The 23,592-nt window shown below is 39.8% G+C and overlaps 1 protein-coding gene across 18 annotated transcripts in view; it reads right to left on the minus strand.

Annotated features, from left to right (window-relative positions):
- The window catches only part of PTPRS (protein tyrosine phosphatase receptor type S), a 580,801-nt gene that overhangs the window by 190,881 nt on the left and 366,328 nt on the right, over positions 1–23,592 (minus strand). For 12 of the 18 annotated variants that reach the window (XM_044268351.1, XM_044268317.1, XM_044268294.1 and 9 more), the window contains 3 exons: positions 22,982–23,023; positions 17,673–17,770; positions 12,967–13,090 (listed from right to left, as the gene is read on the minus strand). In XM_044268351.1, the coding sequence (XP_044124286.1) occupies positions 12,967–13,090; positions 17,673–17,770; positions 22,982–23,023 (264 nt within the window). The remainder of the gene's footprint in view (positions 1–12,966; positions 13,091–17,672; positions 17,771–22,981; positions 23,024–23,592) is intronic. The other 6 variants (XM_044268386.1, XM_044268378.1, XM_044268369.1 and 3 more) reach the window with 1 other exon arrangement.

Consider the following 23,592-nt stretch of genomic DNA (forward strand, 5'->3'; position numbering starts at 1 on the left):
AGAGCCCCAGCTGTGTAATCCTGGGGCTCCAATCAGTTACCATGGCAGCCAGGGCACTACTGAAGCCCTGGCTGCCACGGTAAGCTCCCTGCTGCCCCATGTGTACTTTGTACAGGGCAGCAGGGAGAGTGTAAAGTCCTGTTCACCCTAATAGAGATCTATTAGGGTGAATAGGACAAGGGATCATAAGATCCCAGGTTCTAGCCCCTAAAGGGGGAAATAGTTATTAAATAACAGTAAAAAAAAAAAAAGCCAAAATATTAAGTATAAATCACCCCCTTTCCCAATTTTACATATGAAATATATAAACAATAAATAAACATATTACATATCGCCATGTCCAAAAAGTCCAAAATATAAAAAAAAATCTCCTATGCGGGGATTCACCATTTTTTTTTTTTGTCATCTTGTCCCCCCAAAAATAGGATAGTATATACAAAAGGTAAAAACAGGCACTCACCAGCTGGCAAATCTATAAATACTATGTTTATATTAGTTTTTGGCATATAAAATGGTATATAAAAATTGCGCAAATTATTACACATAAAAATCAATTCACTTAAGTTCATAAAAATTCAATACATGAAGACACTGATGCGAGTATATCTCAATCGATACAGGCTATCTATATAGTTGGGTAGGTCTTCATCAGTATAAGAATCCTAGATATACAAAAAGTGCTCAATTGTGCATATAATTCAATTGTGATGATAAATATTCCTATACAACCAATTAAAATGCAATATGTGTCTAATAATACAAAAACGTGCCCTGTGAAAAATAATTATAAATATAAATATATCTTGGTATCCTATGATGAAAGTCCTTAGGAGACTTAGTTACAACTTCTACACTAAGAGTTGTATCCATGTCCATCCAATGCAACAATAGTATCGATAGCGCTTGTGCGCAGAGTATGCGGTTTAGAGTTGAATAAGGTGCAAATGTTAGTGGTCGGGTTTTGTAACTGGGGCGTCCCCCTTGTTTTCCAAAACCCTCTTACCGTGCCCTTGAAGGTGACCGTCCTTAGTAGGGTTACCACTCTAATATTAATCAGGTTCTTTGTATCTCCCCCTATGTGTGGGATCCAATACTTCAGGTTCTCTGCTCGCTGGTCTCGGCGTTCCACGTGGTTACTTCCGTGCGTGTCACCGACCAGGAAGTAGTCTATGAGTTTTCGCTTAATCTCGCGATACCTTGAACCTGCTTCCCTTTGCTGGCGTGTTTACAGGACGTATGATATTCTTCAAATGTCCAACACTGTATTCTGGTTCGGGTGGGTAGTTTTACTCTCGCAGGACCAGCCAGACGCGTTTCGAGGGTCCGCCCTCTTCCTCAGTGGCTATAATGCGAGTACTACCCCTCTTCTTTAAATACTGCGGCTTTCAAACACACCCACCCGAAACCTAGCAGGGATTACTCTAATTCAGATTTAACTCTTCATTATACCTTCATTAGGAGCTGTTCATCTGTGTCTATATACTAGTATCTCAACATTTTAATCTATATTTTTATTTAAAATTTCATACCTTTAATTTGTAAAAACTTTAATTTATAAAAGCATTAAAAACATAAATAAATGTCATAATTAGATTTCTCTATTCCTATTGGTTGAATTACATTAGTTTCATTTGTACTTTCTCAATTCATTTCGAGATCTATTCGCTGCATTTCTCAATGCAAAATACTTCCACAATAATATAAAGAGTCCCAGTCCTCAAATAACCGGAAATCGCAAAAAACGCATCGCATAACAAAAAAACCGCATGTGCGTTTTCAATGCGTTTTCTCTATATTTGCACCCTCCCCATCAATCTCCATAGTTTCCATACAGATTATTGTGTTCCCTACATAATTATGTCCCAGATTCAAGTGATTATTGAGTAAAAGTATATATTTAACACTATGACTGGTCTCACATGTTTTGTATAATATATCTTCTTTACACAATAAGTGGAAGAGTTATAAAAAACCGAACAGTTCAAAATCCGAATTTAATCCTCTTGGGAGGAGTGTTTGGAAATCAAAAATTCGCCTGGATTCCTGCCTAGACATCCTGGCGATGTGGTCTCCGCCCCTCCAATGGACAATGGACATTCAAAGGCCGCGAAGACCATACCCTCAGGATTTTTGTTGTGGCATTGTTTATAATGTAATGAAAGAGAGTGCTTTTCATAGCCATTTTTTATGTTAGTGATATGTTCTGACAGTCTTTTTTTCAACGAGCGTTTAGTTCTCCCGATATATTGTTTTTTGCACTGGCATTCTATCATGTATAAAATATTGGTTGAGCTGCAGGTCAGAAATTCTTTTATTTTCCACGCAAAGGGATTCACTCGTGATTGAATTTCTGTGGTCTTCCTAGGGAATGATGTGAGTTTGCAAATCCCACATTTCCCGCATCTATAAAAGCCACTCAAATTCAACCAGCTTTGCATGGATGATTTGTTCCCTTTGTTTTTAATTGAAGGTGCTATCTTTAAAGATAAATTCTGAGCCCTTGTGTATGTAATTTTGGGACCCTCACTAACAAGAGGGCCTAGTATTTTGTCGCTCAATAGATGATGCCAGTGCTTCCTCACTATTCCCTCTATTTTTTTATATTGTTTACTGAAGGGTAATATAATTCAAAACTGATCTTCCTTTTCTAGTTTATCTTCTTTTCTACTTTCTACGAAAAAGGTCTTCCTATCCGTATTTTTCACCTTGGTAAGTGCTTTATCCAATACATTACTGGGATAATCTTTTTCCAAAAAACGCTCCTTCATAATTTCAGCCTCCCTCTCAAAGTCTGTTACGTCAGTACAATTCCTTTTTATCCTTTTGAATTGTCCTATTGGAACTTCAAGCAACCATCTTGGTAGATGGCAGCTTGAAAAAAGGATGTGACTGTTTCGGGAAACCTCTTTCTGGTATGTGCTGCAGAATAGCTGTTTGTTTTGCACTCTAATTAATAAATCCAGGAATTCAATTTTTTCTTCCCTCAAATTGGCAGAAAATTTAAGGTTATAAACATTTCTATTAATTCTTCCAAGGAATCTATCCAGATCCTCTCTCGTGCCTCTCCAGACAAACAGGATGTCGTCAATAAATCTGTGCCAGAGTACCAGGTCTGCCCCCACCATGGACGGTATTTCTTCTTCTTCCCACTGTGCCATGAATAAATTTGCATATCTGAGGGCAAACCTGGTACCCATGGCAGTTCCCCTAGTCTGGAGGTAATTGTCCAAATTATAAGCAAAGTAATTGTGGGTCAAAATAAATTTTACTCCCTCTGCTATAAAATCGATTTGTTTCTCCACGAGATCACTGTGTGTCTTTAATTGCTTCCTTAATGCTTGAATTCCTTGATCATGGTTTATAACTGTATAAAGGGAACTTACATCTAAGGTCCCTAATATCCAGTCCTCCTCACATTTCAAACCCTCCACTAATTTAATGACCTGCGTCGTATCCCTGATGTATGCAAAGTTCTTTTTTACACTAGGTTGTAGGAGTTTGTCAATATATTCAGATAGATTCGAAGTTAGTGACCCTATGCCAGAGATGATTGGTCTCCCTGGAGGAATCATCTGGTCTTTATGGACTTTCGGGAGACAATAGAATATAGGCAATCTATGGTGGGTCTTAGTGATGTATTTGAACTCTTGTTCATTTAGAATTCCTCTTTCCCAACCATCTCTGGCATAGTCCATCAACTCTCCCATATATTCATTGGTGGGGTCCTTCATCAGTCTGGAGTAAGTATTAATATCTGATAATTGTCTTAGGCATTCCGCCTCATATTTTTGTGTCTCCAGAATGACGATGGCCCCTCCCTTATCCGCAGGTCGTATAGTGATGTTCTCTGTCTTTTGTAGTTGTTTCAGGGCTTGAATTTCTTGTGTGGACACATTGTTCCCTAATCTACCATTGGTTTTTAATTTCCTAATATCTGTTTCTACAGATTTTTTAAACGCTTCCATTTCGTGGCCTATTTGCTGTCTCGGGTACATCTTACTCCTTAATTTTAAATTTGTATGGAGGAAAGTATCTCTCTCAATAGACTTCGTAACTATGGGATTCTTCATAAAGTGATTCTTAAGGCACAATTTTCTAACAAATTTCTCTATTCCAATGTAAGTATCGAATTTGTTCATTTGTGCCGTAGGGGCAAATTTTAATCCCTTGTTTTATAGTTGGATCTGTGTTGAGGTAAGTAAGGTTTGGCTTAAATTAATAATTGCATCTGTCTCTTTCTGAGTTTTTTTTTTTCTGTAATTCCTTCTTCCTTTTTCCCTTTCCCCTCCTTGTTCCCTTTGGTCGTAATGATATTGGTATCGATTTGGGATGTATTTCTCCCTCCTTCCCTGATACTCCCCCTCCCTCGAGTTGTGTTCTGTTACTTGATATTGGTCCCTGTGTCTCAAGTTGTATTGATGGCCCTTTTCTCGGTGATGGTTTATCTCTGGAGGGGATTTCATCTGTTCCGGTGTTGCATGTCTCATTTGGCGTATTTTCGTTTTGTGGTGTGGAGGAGTCCCATCTAAAAAATGATCGTTCATGATTAAAGGTATGAAATTTTAAATAAAAATATAGATTAAAATGTTGAGATACTAGTATATAGACACAGATGAACAGCTCCTAATGAAGGTATAATGAAGAGTTAAATCTGAATTAGAGTAATCCCTGCTAGGTTTTGGGTGGGTGTGTTTGAAAGCCGCAGTATTTAAAGAAGAGGGGTAGTACTCGCATTATAGCCACTGAGGAAGAGGGCGGACCCTCGAAACGCGTCTGGCTGGTCCTGCGAGAGTAAAACTACCCACCCGAACCAGAATACAGTGTTGGACATTTGAAGAATATCATACGTCTTGTAAACACTCCAGCAAAGGGAAGCAGGTTCAAGGTATCGCGAGATTAAGCGAAAACTCAGACTACTTCCTGGTCGGTGACCCGCACGGAAGCAACCACGTGGAACGCCGAGACCAGCGAGCAGAGGACCTGAAGTATTGGATCCCACACATAGGGGGGAGATACAAAGAACCTGACGAATATTAGAGTGGTAACCCTACTAAGGACGGTCACCTTCAAGGGCAAGGTAAGAGGGTTTTGCAAAACAAGGGGGACGCCCCAGTTACAAAACCCGACCATTAACATTTGCACCTTATTCAACTCTAAACCGCATACTCTGCGCACAAGCGCTATCGATACTATTGTTGCATTGGATGGACATAGTTACAACTTCTACACTAAGAGTTGTATCCAAGTCTCCTAAGGACTTTCATCATAGGATACCAAGATATATTTATATTTATATTTATAATTATTTTTCACAGGTCACGTTTTTGTATTATTAGACACATATTGCATTTTAATTGGTTGTATAGGAATATTTATCATCACAATTGAATTACATGCACAATTGAGCACTTTTTGGATATCTAGGATTCTTATACTGATGAAGACCTACCCAACTATATAGATAGCCTGTATCGATTGAGATATACTCGCATCAGTGTCTTCATGTATTGAATTTTTATGAATTTTATGTGAATTGAATTTTTATGAACTTAATGTGAATTGATTTTTATGTGTAATAATTTGCGCAATTTTTATATACCATTTTATATGCCAAAAACTAATATAAACATAGTATTTATAGATTTGCCAGCTGGTGAGTGCCTGTTTTTACCTTTTGTATATACTATATCTGCTATATAGGATGCACAGGTGAAGCATCCACACAAACAGAGCACCCTTACCATAGTAGCAGATACGGGTGAGCCACGATACACAGATACTATAAAAATAGGATAGGACTGTTTGATTATGGGCCGGACGTTCCATAAAATGCGGAACGCACGTGGCTTTTTCTGGCGTTTTTATTTTTTCGCGTGGCATCGAATGGTATTCAGTATCACAATACTTTTTATGGTTTCGAAACAGAATCAAAATTTTGGTCATGATTAAAGGGGTTATCCAAGTTATATTTATTGATGACCTATACTCAGGATAGGTCATCAATATCAGATCGGCGGGGGTCCGACACCCGGCACCCCCTCCGATCAGCTGTTTGAAGAGAAGGCGTGCACGGTGTCAGCGCTGCCTCCTCTTCACTGTTTACCTTCTAGCCGTTACATCTGCAGTGGTGAGCAGGTGTAATTACACCCAAGCCGTCCCATTCATTTCAATAGGAAGGCTTGGGTGTAATTACACCTGCTCACCACTGCAGATGCAACGGCCAGAAGGTAAACAGTGAAGAGGAGGCAGCGCTGACACCGCGCACGCCTTCTCTTCAAACAGCTGATCGGAGGGGGTGCCGGGTGTCGGACCCCCTCCGATCTGATATTGATGACCTATCCGGAGGATAGGTCATCAATAAATATAACTTGGACAACCCCTTTAAGGATCAGCATTAAGGGGATCCGAAATGCATTGATATGAGCTGTTTGTAAGGATTTTAATGCACTACTTCGAACAATAAAGCTGCCATGTTTGATATGAAGCTAGATTATCCTTCCTTTGTTCCACATTGAAAAAGTTTGCATCCGGTTCCTGACAGCAATCCTTGCTTCGACTACAATATACCAGCAGGTGAGCGCACCCAACCTTCTTTACTTGGAATCAAAATTTTGTTTTTGAAACAACTCTACTCAGTACATCTACAAATTATTAATGCCCTCTTTGTGCCTATATATGTACAGTTAGGTTGTGAGGATACCGGAATCGCTGCAGTTGTGTCCAAATTATCGGCAGATGGCTGTAATATACAGCTGGGCTTCCACTGCAGCACCTGAGGTTGGAGTTAGTTCTGAGCCGATCCATTAAACCCTTAGATGCTGCTGTCAATAGCAACTAGCACCTAAGCAGTTTGACTGAAAGAGAGAGCCTTTTCTGTCACTTCAAAGGTCCTCCTGCAACAGGACTAAAAAAAATGTTTTGAAGTGTAAAAATAAATAGAAAAAAAACTTTCCATCACTCTACATGGAGGTGAAGGCTTATTTTCTGCAACTTGATGAACAGCTATGTCACGGGAATAGCGAGGGAAGCAGCTCTTGCAGCAGCCTCTGTCACCCTATTGGTCCTCCCACAAGAAGATGGAAAAAATGTAAGTGTAAAATAAAAGGTTAAAAAAGAATAATGTTTTCGACTGGTTTTCCAGTTTAATAATCAACTGCCAAAGTTATTCACCAAAGTATCACAACACTATGGTGATTACTCATTTCACCACGCCTGAGTCCATACATTTGGATACTGTACGGAGACGAATGTCCGTACAGTATTCAAACAAAGTTTTGACTGAAGAGACTTCGGATTTAGGATGGCTGGCCCTGAAGGGTGAAAGGTGTTGTCTAACTTCTGCAAATGGCATTTATCATGTAGAAAAGTTAATACAAGGCACTTACTAATGTATTGTGATTGTACATAGTGCTTCCTTTGCTGGTTTGATTAATGTTTCCCTTCGATTCCATTATACTCTGCTCATTTACAGGGATTACAGCCACCTGCTATGCAGGATTTGTAGCATAAAAAAGTGTAACATTGGGTGCATATTTTTGCAACACTTTTAGAAGTGGAGAAAAGAGTACATCAGGATTTCAGATTATAACACCTTTAAATCTCATTATGAAGTGCAATTTTTTAAAAGTTGCATCTCCACACCTGACAACCCCCTGATGTACTTTTACTTGTAAAGCTGACACCAAGACCTCCACAAATAATAAATTCCCTCCAAGGTTTTTATAAACAACTTTTATGTCAGATTTTTGTCTGGGTCTAATATGCACCTTGTTTTGTAGCAGTCTAGGGCTATTTCTGGCACGTATTTTGGACAATTAAACCAGCTCCAATGTAGCATAGAAAGTGGTGTAACATTCTGATAGCATAAAGCCCTATGGAGCATTGTATCACATTTTCCCTTCACCACGTGCTGAAACATCAGAGATTTAGAGAAATTTAACAAACCAAATTATAAATCTGGCACCAAATCAACCTATCTTAATTTAACCGCCCCAATATCCTTGTTTGTGCAGTATACTTTCCATTAAAAAAAGGATTGATCAGTTTGAATATTTTCTTCTACAGTTCGTCGTCTGCATACAGTCATAGTCTGAGCTACTATACTTGTCTGTTATTTCTTATGTGTATGTATGTTGCATTCGTTTGGTATGAACTGAGAAAACATAATTATTTTACTTCAAAGTCAGTGCTATGAATTATAATTTTTTTGCTATTTCTAGATCTGTTGATATATGGCTATTGTGATACATGATCTATAATGTTTATTGCTAAAGGGGTTATCAAAGACAATAAAAAATCTCAGGCAAGACCCGAATACTGTACTGTAAAAAAATGATATGCTTACCTCTTAAGTTTACGATCATTTTTTATTTTACTCCATTCAGGGGGGCAGGTCTGAGAGATTTAATAATTATTTTGGGTAACCCCTTTAATGACAAGACCACTTACTGTTATCTCACATACAGTATATATACAGTATATATAACTCCTCCCACAGTTTTTACACTACATAGACTGTAATATACCGAAATGTGCGGATTGTTCCCCATTGGTGTGCTATTGCATTGTGGAACGTTTTGGCGAATGGATCACGAAATATCAGCATTTGTGTGGCGAAATTGTTCCCATAGGAATGAATGGCGGAATGTTCAAAACTAGAGTGGGAGCTGACAAAAGCTAGAGTGTTAGCTGAAAAATCAGGACATGATTTCTAAACTTCCACTACTCCTCATTTTCAAGCCCACCTACACAAATCTTATATCAAAACGTTCAGCCATAGTCCTGATAGTTTTCACACTTTCACACTGGTGAGCAGGTCACCATTGCAGTGGTCAGATGGTCCCCCATTGACAGATGTTGGTAAAGCGGCTCTGTCACCAGGATCAATCCTATTAAACCAGACATAGTGCCTGGTAGGGCTCATCATGCTGATTAAAACAATACCTTTCTTTTGTCTGTATGCTAAACAGCTGCAGAGAAATCTGAATGTTTATTCATATGCAAATGAGAAGTTTAAGCACCAAGAGACAGGGCTAAATCATTTGAGCACTGCTTTGTAACACCCCTTGTGCTCTGTACACTCTCCCCTTGATTGACAGGGCTACACATACTGAGGGCAGAGTGGTGTCCTATTATCTACATATCATTTACTCTATGTACTATAGCTTCACCACATTGAAATATGCTCAGTGTGTACAACAATCATCTGGGCAGTAATGGAACTACTCATGGTGCCTTGATTACAAGCACATCCACTCTTTCTTGACTTGGCATGCTAACAGCCAGTACAGCATACATATTAGGACATCCTCAGACATCATCCACAACTCCCTCCTCCGTGAGGCAAAACTCCCTCCTCCGTGAGGCAAAACTCCCTCCTCCGTGAGGCAAAACTCCCTCCTCCGTGAGGCAAAACTCCCTCCTCCGTGAGGCAAAACTCCCACCTGCGTCAGGCAAAACTCCCTCCTGCGTCAGGCAAAACTCCCTCCTGCGTCAGGCAAAACTCCCTCCTGCGTCAGGCAAAACTCCCTCCTGCGTCAGGCAAAACTCCCTCCTGCGTCAGGCAAAACTCCCTCCTGCGTCAGGCAAAACTCCATCCTCCATCAGGCAAAACTCCATCCTCCGTCAGGCAAAACTCCATCCTCCGTCAGGCAAAACTTCCTCATCCAAAACTCCCTCCTCGGTCAGGCATAACTCCATCAGTCCTCCTCCCTCAGACCAAACTCCCTCCTCAGTCAGCCAAAACTCCCTCGTCCCTCAGACGTCAGTAAAAAAATACCTCCTCCATCAGCCCTCAGCCCAAACTCCATCAGCAGTCAGGTGTCAACCCTCAGCCTTAACTCCATCACATGACATGCAAAATTTTCTTTCATCCGAAAAAAGTACTTTGGACCACTGAGCAACAGTCCAGTGCTGCTTCTCTGTAGCCCAGGTCAGGCGCTTCTGCCGCTGTTTCTGGTTCAAAAGTGGCTTGACCTGGGGAATGCGGCACCTGTGGCCCATTTCCTGCACACGCCTGTACACGGTGGCTCTGGATGTTTCTACTCCAGACTCATTCCACTGCTTCCACAGGTCCCCCAAGGTCTGGAATCGGTCCTTCTCCACAATCTTCCTCAGGGTCCGGTCACCTCTTCTCGTTGTGCAGCGTTTTCTGCCACACTTTTTCCTTCCCACAGACTGAGGTGCCTTGATACAGCACTCTGGGAACAGCCTATTCGTTCAGAAATTTCTTTCTGTGTCTTACCCTCTTGCTTGAGGGTGTCAATGATGGCCTTCTGGACAGCAGTCAGGTCAGCAGTCTTACCCATGATTGCGGTTTTGAGTAATGAACCAGGCTGGGAGTTTTTAAAAGCCTCAGGAATCTTTTGCAGGTGTTTAGAGTTAATTAGTTGATTCAGATAATTAGGTTAATAGCTCGTTTAGAGAACCTTTTCATGATATGCAAATTTTTTGAGATAGGAATTTTGGGTTTTCATGAGCTGTATGCCAAAATTATCAATATTAAAACAATAAAAGGCTTGAACTACTTCAGTTGGTATGTAAAATCTAAAATATATGAAAGTCTAATGTTTATCAGTACATTACAGAAAATAATGAACTTTATCACAATATGCTAATTTTTTTAGAAGGACCTGTATATATTCTTATTATAGCCAAATTTATCACCCTAACTCCTCCCACAGTTTTTACACTACATAGACAGTAATATACCGAAATGTGCGGATTGTTCCCCATTGGTGTGCTATTGCATTGTGGAACGTTTCGCCGAATGGATCACGAAATATCGGCATTTGTGTGGCGAAATTGGTCCCATAGGAATGAATGGCGGAATGTTCAAAACTAGAGTGGGAGCTGACAAAAGCTAGAGTGTTAGCTGAAAAATCAGGACATGATTTCTAAACTGCCACTACTCCCTCATTTTCAAGCCCACCTACACAAATCTTATATCAAAACGTTCAGCCATAGTCCTGATAGTTTTCACACTATGACCATCTGCTTGCAACCCACGCCACCCATTGACATTCATTGAAACTCCACTCTAGCCACCTCAAATTTGAAGGGCAATTTCTAAACTGCTGTGCCTTTATTTTTAATATTTCAGAGACACACTATGCATCAATGTAGATCTGGGTCTTGTGATTCTGACAATATAAAGCTCTTCGCTGTAGGATTTATAATTTTTAAACTACTACACCGTTTGAAGATGGCAACCGCCAGTGAAGTGACCTCTTTACTGCTGGGACTGGGGTGTGCTTTCTATTGCTGTGTCTGTACAGAAGTCTGAGGGGCTCTTGTCTCTATAGGAACAAAGGTGGACGGGGATGTCATGTGACTACTTCTCTGAAGATGCTTGCTGCAATGCATGCTGGGATATTTACTTTCACTTTACAGCTGTTCCTCCCACACAGACTCTGAGGAAGCTCCTCAGGGGAACATGTCATGGTGAACAGATTAGAAAAATTACATATAGTCAGCACATTTAGCATGATATAAATACTTCATAGTTTGGGCTATTGTCTGAGGCACTTTGGATGTTTGATAGTGTGGCCAACCCCTTTAAAAGTTTGGAAATAAGTTTTATACAGTAGAGAGTATTTGAGGTGTTTCAACTAGCTACATTTACGAAAAGAAATTACAGCTGTGTGAATATCATCATGCCATCTAAAGGAAAGAGATCTAAAGCTGAAAAGATACGCTGGACTAAACTGGACCTTTCATACCCACGCTTTCGGGATCCAGAGCCCCACAGCAGCATAGTGGAAATGGCGGTTTGTGACATTCAGGATCCGGAGCCCCACAGCAGCATAGTGGAATTGGAGGTTTGTGACATTCGGGATCCGGAGCCCCACAGCAGCATAGTGGAAATGGAGGTTTGTGACAGTGAATAGTGATGTGGTGTCACACGCTTAGAGCCTGCATAAATGGGGCATGAGCGTTGCCAGTAAACAGTGGTTGTGAACACTGATTATCATCAAACAGATAGCACACCTTCACCTCCATTCTACATCAAGATGCTGAGACCCCCCAAATGCATGTGGTCATTAGTGATGAGCGGCAGGGCAATATTCGAATTTGCGATATTTCGCGAATATTTTGGACGAATATTCGCCATATATTCGTGAATTCGCGAATTCATGATCTCCAGGCATTATTTCCTTGATTGCGAAAATTCGCATAAAATTTGCATACAAATTTTCGCATAAAAATTCGCATGAACTGGTATTTCCACAAAAATCGAATATTCGCAATTACGAATATATTTTGCGATATTCGAAATATTCGCGAATTCTCGATGTGCCGATATTCGCAATTAAAATTCGCAACTCGAATATTCGAGATCAACACTAGTGGTCATACTTCATCTGCTAGGCTTGATAATGCTGCTAAGGTTTTAATAAATGTATGTTTTAATGTAACTGTGAAGCACTTTGGGCAATAACATTGCAATTAAATGTGCTATATAGATAAATAAAAGTTGAAATGCATTTCTCATTTTAACAAGCTTGCCATGTGCACTTTTTAAATTTGATCAATCAGTTGGCTAGTGCGATGTTTACTATCTTTACTCACTCCAAACACGCCACACAGTTACTCTGCCCACTCTATAAAGTTACTCTGCCCAGTCCAGTCTTTCCACAGTTACTCCAGCCACTCTGACCACACAACAACAGCCACTCAAACCCAGTTACTCCTCCCACTCCAGTTGTAGACTACAGGTGGAGGCAAGAACACTTCACACAATTTCCCCAGAAATTGTAGCTTTTCTAGTTACGGATTGTCGTCTATAAAAATATCCAACTATCTTGGTACTTTTTAACCTATGTGACTTAGAAATGTTACCTGAATCATTACTTTGGAAGAACCAGATATATACATTTGCTTTGTGGTATGTTTACATTTTATATAACTATGGTTTTATTATTTTAATGTAAAAGTATTGCTGAGTTGGTTTATGCAATTCTGTACCTTCAACGGGCATCAGGATGACACGAGAGTGATCATAGGCAATCACATTGGCATAGCGGTTTTTGGGTTTGTTGACTTCAAGATTCGAGTGCTCCCAAGTGAACTGCTGGCCAGGATCAATGGACTGCAAAAAAAATTAAATGGTAGATTGCATAAATGTGTAATATTTACTACAATAAACAATAAATATCTTACATATTGCTTTATTTACTTAAGGTATTTTCCAGGGAAATAATACAAATAGGCTGGGGAAGGGCCAAAAATGTATAAAAATAAAAACCAAGCGTTACTCAACCTCACCAATCCCCCATAAATGCTGTTCTGATACTCTTCCGAACCCCGCTGCTCTCCACCTTTAGGAAATGGCTTGACATGGCCACCAGCCAATCACTGGCTGAAGCAGGTAACTGCTGTGCTTGGACCAAAAATCAACACCAGTGGGGGCAGGGGCAGTGTCAGAACAGCATCAGTGGGGAATCAGAGGGCAATATAAAACTTTTTTATATTGTGATCCCTTTCTGGTTCATGTTTCATCATACACTAACTGTCCCAAAAAAAAAAGTTGCCACCTGGATTAAACTAAGCAAATAGTTATGAGCCTCCTATTGAATAATTACTGCATGAGCTATTATCTTTCAGCTGGCAACAAGTTATTTAACCCCAACTGGTGCAATGTGTTGCTTCTCATTTCTTAAACAACCATGTCGAAAGACACATTTGGTGGTCGTGGAAAAGATGTTAGTCTGTTTGAGAAGGGTCAAATCATTGGCATGCATCAAGCAGAGAAAACCTCTAAGGAGATTGCAGAAACTACTAAAATTGGGTTCAGAACTGTCCAACGCATTATTAAAAACTGAAATGATAGTGGGGACCCATCGTATTCGAGGAAGAAATGTGTCGGGGAAAAAAAAATTCTGAATGATCGTGATCGGCGATCACTTAAACGTTTGGTGAAATCAAATCGAAGATAAACAACAGTAGAACTCAGGGCTATGTTTAATAGTGAAAGTAAGAGCATTTCCACATGCACAATGCGAAGGGAACTCAAGGGATTGGGACTGAACAACTGTGTAGCCGTAAGAAAACCACTAATCAGTGAGGCAAACCAGAAAAAAAGGCTTCAATTTGCTAGGGAGCATAAATATTGGACGCTGTAGCAATGGAAGAAGGTCATGTGGTCTGCTGAGTCAAGATTTACCCTGTTTCAGAGTGATGGGTGCATCAGCGTAAGAACAGAGGCAGATGAAGTGATGCACCCATCATGCCTAGTGCCTACTGTACAAGGCTGTGGGGGCAGTGCTATGATCTGGGGTTGCTGCAGTTGGTCAGGTCTAGGTTCAGCAACAGTATGTGCTCCAAGAATGAGGTCAGCTGACTACCTGAACATACTGAATGACCAGGTTATTCCATCAATGGATTTTTTCTTCCCTGATGGCACTGGCATATTCCAAGATGACAATTCCAGGATTCATAGGGCTCAAATTGTGAAAGAGTGGTTCAGGGAGCATGTGACATCATTTTGACATATGGATTAGCCACCACAGAGTCCAGACCTTAACCCCATTGAGAATCTTTGGGATGTGCTGGAGAAGGCTTTGTGCAGTAGTCAGACTCTACCATCATCAATGCAAGATCTTGGTGAACAATCACAAAAAGCAACACTGGATGGAAATAAATCTTGTGACATTGCATAAGCTTATCGAAACAATGCCACAGCGAATGCGTGCTGTAATCACAGCTAAAGGCGGTCCAACAAAATATTAGAGTGTGTGACCTTTTTCTTTGGTGGTGGGCAGTGTATTTCCATGGAAAACCCCTTTAATGGTAATATCTAATAGTTAAAAGGGTTGGGAGGAATTGGATTTCAAATTTCAGATGCAGTTTGGTCAATACCAGTGCTACTAGATCGCCAGGGTGTATAACGTCCTCACTGCCCACACTGAGTGGTGTCATGAAGGGTTGTCCCACAAAAAATATTCTACACTTTTCAAACCAGCACCTGGATCTGAATACTTTTGTAATTGCAAGTAATTTAAATAAAATTATATAACCACCTAATTCAGTAAAATGTATTGGGACACCTGTTGTCGTTATTCAACGGGAGCAGGTCACCATTGCAGTGGTCAGATGGTCCCCCATTGACAGATGTTGGTAAAGCGGCTCTGTCACCAGGATCAATCCTATTAAACCAGACATAGTGCCTGGTAGGGCTCATCATGCTGATTAAAACAATACCTTTCTTTTGTCTGTATGCTAAACAGCTGCAGAGAAATCTGAATGTGTATTCATATGCAAATGAGAAGTTTAAGCACCAGGAGACAGGGCTAAATCATTTGAGCACTGCTTTGTAACACCCCTTGTGCTCTGTACACTCTCCCCTTGATTGACAGGGCTACACATACTGAGGGCAGAGTGGTGTCCTATTATCTACATATCATTTACTCTATGTACTATAGCTTCACCACATTGAAATATGCTCAGTGTGTACAACAATCATCTGGGCAGTAATGGAACTACTCGTGGTGCCTTGATTACAAGCACATCCACTCTTTCTTGACTTGGCATGCTAACAGCCAGTACAGCATACATATTAGGACATCCTCAGACATCATCCACAATTCCCTCCTCTGTGAGGCAAAACTCCCTCCTCAGTGAGGCAAAACTCCCTCCTCCGTCAGGCAAAACTCCCTCCTGCGTCAGGCAAAACTCCCTCCTGCGTCAGGCAAAACTCCCTCCTGCGTCAGGCAAAACTCCATCCTCCCTCATCCAAAACTCCCTTCTCGGTCAGGCATAACTCCATCAGTCCTCCTCCCTCAGACCAAACTCCCTCCTCAGTCAGCCAAAACTCTCTCGTCCCTCAGACGTCAGTAAAAAAATACCTCCTCCATCAGCCCTCAGCCCAAACTCCATCAGGTGTCAACCCTCAGCCTTAACTCCATCAGCCATAGTAATAGAATGTAAAATATGTTTACAGCAAGCACTAGCACCACAGAACATTGTTTTCACACTATATATATATATATATATATGTATTATGGACACTAATACCAGGCACCACTACTGGATACAAGTTTCCTTGGTGTATAATAGAGGCACGTCGTGTTCAGCCGCTGACATACACGGGCTTCTCTCTAGCACACATTACATCAGCAGCCGCTAGAGACTGGTTCACCTACAAGTGAATGAGATTCCTTTCCTTTCCTAACAGCAGATGGCTCCATAGTACAGGGGTTAGAGCGCTGGTATTGTAAACCAGGGGACGCAAGTCCAAATCTCACTGGCACCTTCACAAATTGTATTTCATTTTTTTGTCTGTTAATATTTGTACTATTGCTTGCTTGTAAGTGAAACCCTAGTTGCATTGATTTGTGCCCCCAGAACAGTAAAAGAACCAAATCAAGACCTATATGCCATCATCCACCCATCATTTATCTACCCCTATCATCTCATTTGTCATTCATCTCTCTATCTATCCTGAATTATGTGTAAGCAGACCTGTCATATTTATATGATAACGGAAAGCATATTTCATATAATACATTTCTAAAATGTTTTTTGCTTACTAAACGGAATAAGTAATAGTACAAATATTAACAGACCCCCCCAAAAAATTGTGAAGGTACCAGCGAGATTTGAACTCGCGACACCTGGCTTACAAGACCAGCTGCTGATGTAACGTGTCCTGGAGAGAAGCCTGTGTATGTCAGCGGCTGAACACGGCGTGCTTCCATTATATACCAAGAAAACTTGTATCCAGTACTGGTGCCTGGTATTAGTGTCCATAATATATATATATATAGAATGTGTGAAGACAATGGTCAGTGGTGCCAGCGCTTGCTGTAAACCTTTTTTTAAATTCTATTTCTACGGCTGATGGAATTTAGGCTGAGGGCTGACACCTGATGTCTGACCCCTGAAGGCTGATGTAGTTTGGGCTCAGGGCTGATGTAGGAGGTATTTTTTGACTGACGTCTGAGGGACGAGGGAGTTTTGAGTTAGGGGGAGGGATTTTTGGCTGACGTCTGACGGAGGAGGGAGTTTGGTCTGAGGGAGGACTGATGGAGTTTGGGCTGACGGAGGAGTGAATTTTGCCTGACGTCTGACGTAGGAGGGAGTTTTGGATGAGGGAGGAGGGAGTTTTGGCTGACGGAGGGGGGAGTTTGGGCTGACGGAGGGGGGAGTTTATGCTGACGGAGGGGGGAGTTTGGGCTGACTGAGGAGGGAGTTTGGGCTGAGGGAGGAGGACTGATGGAGTTTTGCCTGACGGAGGAGAGAGTTTTGCCTGACAGAGAAGGGAGTTGTGGATGATGTCTGAGGATGTCCTAATATGTATGCCGTAAGCCGCCAGGGCACTGTGACTAGTCACATCTCCAGTACTGCCCAGATGAGTACTGGAGAGCATCTCCCCACCATGATAGGTCATCCCTACAAAGATATTTACAAGTGCTATAGCAGCATGGTAGTTTTTTTATCACAAAAAATATACTTACAGGTTCCCTTTAAGTATCAACTATAAATATACTACAGTGTTGTTATGAATGGTGTATTTATGATGGTTTGGGGCTTTCCTGAAACTGCCTCTTACATATACTCCAGCTTATTTGATTCCCAGTAAACTTAACATCAATAACTTTGCATCCTCTGTTTGAAATTATACTTTAACCACTCTATTAACCACATAAAGATTTGCCACCTTAGCTCCTCACCTCATATTCCTGAGATAGTTTTAGGTTATCATTGGCCTTAAGGTGTTCTGTGTGTTCAGAAAGATCTGCAATAGGTATTGGTGGATGATTAAGCATACCTAAGAGGAGGGAAAAATTGAGCACCGTGAACATTTTAATAAAGCAATCACAAAAAAACAAAAACTATAAAAATAAGAAAAAATATTTATTGTGAGATCTGCAAGGAAAGGACACAGGTTAAATAAGATCGGAAAGCAGGGCTCGAAATTTTATCCTGAAAGAAAAATAAGATCTAAATTTCCCTCCAATACCCCATATTCAGCAGATACTGTTGTTAAAGGTTACGACCCAAGGAATGAGGGAACTTCAAGAATACAGAAACAATGTATAAATATTCAACAGAACAGCAAAAAGCATAAAAGTATGATGTCTAAATGTAATTAATTCTAGCACATGGGTTTGAAAAAGAGGTGAAATACTGAAGATGAAATACAAAAAAGATCAATTAACAAAAATGAAAATTCAAGTGTGCTTAGCCATATGATGGATTTTTTAACTAAATATGATCTAATTCACAGAAGCTGGTACACTTTTTTATATATATATCTCATGTACTGGCAATTTTTCACCATAAAGTATTATGAGAAGTACAGTAAAGGTAGTTTTAAGTTTTGTTATGCCATAACAAAATATAATGTATTTATAATTAACATTCTGCCAAATCTGTTACACACTCCACAAAAGTAATGAACTTGTAAAACATGTAAATGAATCATTATTCGCAGTGACACTAAAACGGTTGTGTAGACATACTGTCATGGCTTCAGAAGTAAAGAGTCACAATGGACTCTGGGCAGGTCAGTCGCTCAGGCAAGAGTCTGATGTGCAGTAAGAATTGTGCATGGGTCCTATTCTAATGGGACCCAGGCACAATATTTGCAGTGGGTCAGACAGCTGCCATGGCGAAAAGTGAGAAAATGCCTGGACAATCCCTTAAACCCCCCAATTGTGACATTATAATTATGGAAATCCTCCCGAAAATTTCACTTTTTTATTGTAGATTTTGAATTTATGTCTAAAGTAAATATAGTTGGTGCACAACTCAGGTGCATTTTAACCCCTTGGTGACCTCATTTAAACTTAAAGGTGTTGATCTGCATAAGGTTTTGCTCTAGCTGAACTGTTAGGTCCTTCTCTCAAAGGCTGAACAGAGTTCGGGCAAAACTGTTAAGGGGTAGTCCAAGAAATAAGAGAAGTCTGGCAGCAGTATATGTAATAAAATAACATAAACCCCATTAATCACCAGTTTAATACCCAGATACTCCTATGGTCCTCAGCTGGTCTTTGTTTACATATCAGAAATTATGGCATGCCAGGGATTGGCTGAACTGGTCATCTGCCTTTACAGCTTGTCATTTTTGTTGTCATGTAAACAAAGGCTGGTGGGGGACTATGAGCAGTAATGTGAGTAATGAGAAGCAGTAGTTGGAGAAATATTGTATTTATTATTCATCTTATCTAGGGGCACACAACACCTATGGTAAAATGAAGGGTTAATACAAACTCAAAATGTTTCTATTAGGCTGTGTTCACATTACATTTGTGTCCCACATTTAATATATACACGACATATAGCTTAAAAGGGTGCCTCAGAAGGATGTCATATAGTGGCATATGTCACCATAGGGTTGCATTGTAAAAAAAAATGCTTTCGATTAATGCATTTAGACTAATCATGTCAATCATTTGCCAGCAGTGAATGTGAGTTCACTCTAATGGAACAGTCACCATATAGAGGAAGATTACCAATTCTATCTTAAAGGGGTTGTTCAGCCACATAAAAAGTTATTTCAATGTGTTTGAAATGGAAATTGATTATACTTACAAATATAATTTAATTATGCAAGCTGCCCCAATATTCATATTTTAGTGCCCTTCCATGGTCCGGGAACCTTCTCTTACAGGATTGTTACAACACAGGCTCCCGGTCTTGGTAATGTGCTTGAAGGGGGCTGGCTGCATGGTTCAGTTCATTAGCTGAACCTGTCCCCTTCTCTGACTCTGCATCAGTTGTAATAGAGAAGGGAGCTGACTTAGCTAATAGAGCCAAAAAGCCAGCCCCTTCAATGTGGTAGTGAGGACAGACACTAAAGCGTGTATTATACCTGCTGATGTATGAACAATCGTTAGATACCATCTAGCAGTGTAATACTGCCGTTGATTGCCCAATGAATGAGCATCAATCAGTGGCCAATCCAAATTTTTCACGTGTTAAAAAATAATTGTTTGCAGCCGGCAGATCATGGTGTCTAATAATGATCTGCTGCCGGCAAATCACTATACAGCATGGGCATGAGCGATGGCATAGCATCGCTCCACCCATGCTGCGTAGGAGATCGCTTTATGTAACATCAGCAATCTACTCTGCTAGCTATGCAGGTGAATGCCGGGAAGGAACGCTGCCCTCCCAACAATCGTCTGCCACATCGGACTGTGTAATACAGCCTTAAAACTGAGGCACCTTTCGAGTAAGTTAAATCAAATTTCCATTTTAATCATATGGAACCAGCTTTTTATGTGGCTGGGAGCCATTTTATTAAGAGAAAAGATGAAATTCAGGAGGATCATTAGGTATTGGAGTAAAATATTCTTACATTCTTTGATATATGATTCTAAAGTGATTTGCACAGAAACATAAGGAAGGAATTTTAAACAAAAATGTTCTTTAACTGTACTGATCCCAGGATTTGGAAGAAGAAAGAATTTGACATGATAGGTTCATGGTTACTATAATCTTTTTAGGTAAACCTGCTTTTGTATCAGGATCAGTTTAAGTTCAGGAGAGAGCTATTTAACCTAAATCAGCTTCTATTTTACTCTGGGCACTGTGTGGCCACCATTACTGCAATTCAGATCATGCAGTGCATTTAATTAAGAAAATACACTTTTGTGACTGTACCCCAAGCAAATTACAGTACATAAAGACATTGGGGATTAGGATGGCTGCAATAGTTTATCAGGAACTGGGAAAGAAATGAAGTAATGAAAGATATAAGAAATGTCAGAACAGGGCAGACTATGGATTTCACAGATTTGCTCGGTGTTAAGGTAATGGCTCCACAGCCCTTTCCTGACCCTAAGAGACCAATTGACATGCTTTTTCAAAAGACTTGATTGTCAGCACAGCTAGGTTAATTAGCAATCGTACTATTTCCGACACGTCCTGTCTTAACATCAGTAATGAAGTCATCCATACCCAGATAAGGATATATTTAAAATTCGTCTATTAAGGGCTCTCTGAGGACTATGACAGAGAACCCGTTCAGCCAAAAGGTACATTTACATGAACGGATGACTTTAAGTGCCTGTAAAAAGACATAATCACTTAATGAATGAGTGTTGGCTTGCTGATTGGGTGATTGCCAACACCTTTTACACAGGTCAATTTTCAAGATCGAGCTTTTCTACAAATGCTTATCCCTGATAATTGGCCTGATTATCAGTCCATGTAAAAGGACCATAACTCTGAAACAAAGACCTTGCCTTCAAACCTGTCTTAGATTTTACTTTACTTAACACAGTACTATAAGAGCTCATTAAATTGGCTGGGGCACCATCACAACAGCCTTATAGGTTTCTTTTCCATAACTACTAGTCCTGCAATTGATTCCTGAAACATGAGATGAGAAGTGGGCTTGAACATGAAAGATTCTGCATGTCAAAAATGGAAGGAAATGTCTGCCATAGAGAATTTCGAGCCCCGTTCATGTTGCAAGTGGCAAAAGAATCAATCAACACCAGCAAGTGAACAATCAATACACAGATCCAGTGTCTAAATGGAATATGTTTATTATTATAAAGGTACATCACACAATACCAACTACCACACTACAACCACTGGTCATCTTATGCTCTATGTCACTTTGTGTTGCTAAAGCAAAGAGTAATAATCAGAATAAATGCCACAAAATCTACCCAGAATATAATATACCAAGCAAAGTTGTTTGTTATCTTTCGTTTTTGAAATGCAATTCTTGCCTTCAGTTAGCCTAGTACATTAGGATTTACAATATTTAGATCAGATGTATACTTCAACTATTCTGATTTGAAATGTTCAGTAATTACAAATGATGCATGCAAATGGCACTGCTGAATGACATGGTAAAGAAATTACTTAATACTGCCCATTGTATCTAGTTTTGTGAACTTTGAAATAAAAACAACATTATGGACACTGGCCAATGTGTTTATGACTAGAAACATACATGGTCACAGACTGGCAGATTGTGTGTGTGTGTGTGTGTATAGATATATATATATATATATATATATACACACATCTATACACACACACACAGTCTATGGGTGCAGACACAGGAAAAGAGGACATTTAAATGGTAGCAAATTAAAAGAAAATGAAAACATATACATGTTCACATTTCTGGAGCTCGTTCAATGGATCCAAATGTTAAATCTCAGTGGGAGATACAACAAAAGTATTTCATTTCTATGCAACTGTACAGCAGTAGTGACAGGTACGGCACTTAAAGTTAAGACTATCTCAGTGTATTTATATATATTTGTGACCTTCCAAAAGACTATTATAAAGCTCTTAATTACAGAACTGTTTCAGGTATCAATCACTTTTTTCAGCAGCACAATGTAACAAAGACAACTGATAATATGGAATTGAGGTAAAGTGGTATTCCAAGTGTGACAAGTTATCCCCTGTTACCATGACCACCAATGATCGCACAAATAGAGACCCTGTACCCCTATGAGGCCCCAAAAATGAACTTAGTGGCATGTGCATTCTATAAATAGCCAAGTGCTGTACTCGGCTGTCTTCAAAACTCCTGTCGAGATAAATGGAGCTGCAGAAGTGGCAGTGCACATGCCTGACCTGCCTCTATTCATTTCAGGGGGACCTGAGGGGTATGAGGTCCCAGCAGTAGGTGTCCCCATAGATCTAATAGTTATCCCCTATCATGTGAATAGGGGATAACTTGTCACAACTGGAATACCCTTTTAAGTATTACACATCAATGGGAAAGCTGGTTCGATTTACATTGTCAGACAAACTCAATGGCATAATAGCATCAATCTGCACAATAGACACTTTTTATCCAAAACTGCAGAACTGCAGAGACAGGCACAGAAATGTTGTTGTAAAAAGATGTTATGTGAAAAGCTTAAGGGACACAAAATTAAATAACAGAACAAAAGAAAAGATAAAGAAATGAAACAAAAGGAAAGAAAAAAAGGAAAAAGAAAAAGTTGAACAGCAATTGAAGCACAAAAAAACGGAAACAAAACAGACAGGAACTAACTTTCAAATTCATGGTCACTGAGGGGACTGCTGAGACCAGAATCTGCAAAGAACAGTAAATAAAGAAATAAAAACAACTTGTTTTTTAATGTCTATTTTTCACATTCACAAGAACACATAGTGGGTTACATTAACAACAAAGACATTCACTTTGTGTTTGTCTATTGTGAGATGTGAGATTGTGTGACACACTAGCATATCAGTCAGTATGAGTGGCATTTGCAAAAACTATAAATAGGATGTCAATGCACATCATAATATACTGTAAATGCTTAAAAAGTAGGCTTCCATATGAGATGTGGCTAATCCATCACAACCAAATAGCCTGGGTGCTATAGTTGTGCCACTTTGTTATGTACCCTTTATCTGAAGAAAATCCAGCACTGTATGTTAAATTAAATAATGTAATTGTATTTTTATTTTTGTAATGTATAGGGGCAGTGACAATAACCATTTTTGCAATATGCTTTAATTACTGAAATCATACATTTCTATTTGAAAAATTGCTCTAAAGTGGCCCATTTTGAACCTTAGCAAAGCCCCTCTATCTTCTGTTTACATAACACAGTGTTGAGTAAGTCTCCACTGTTATGTAAACAGAAAACAGAGGAG

The sequence above is a fragment of the Bufo gargarizans genome, chromosome 1 (genome assembly GCF_014858855.1).
Source record: "Bufo gargarizans isolate SCDJY-AF-19 chromosome 1, ASM1485885v1, whole genome shotgun sequence".
In the NCBI taxonomy this organism is placed as follows: domain Eukaryota; kingdom Metazoa; phylum Chordata; class Amphibia; order Anura; family Bufonidae; genus Bufo; species Bufo gargarizans.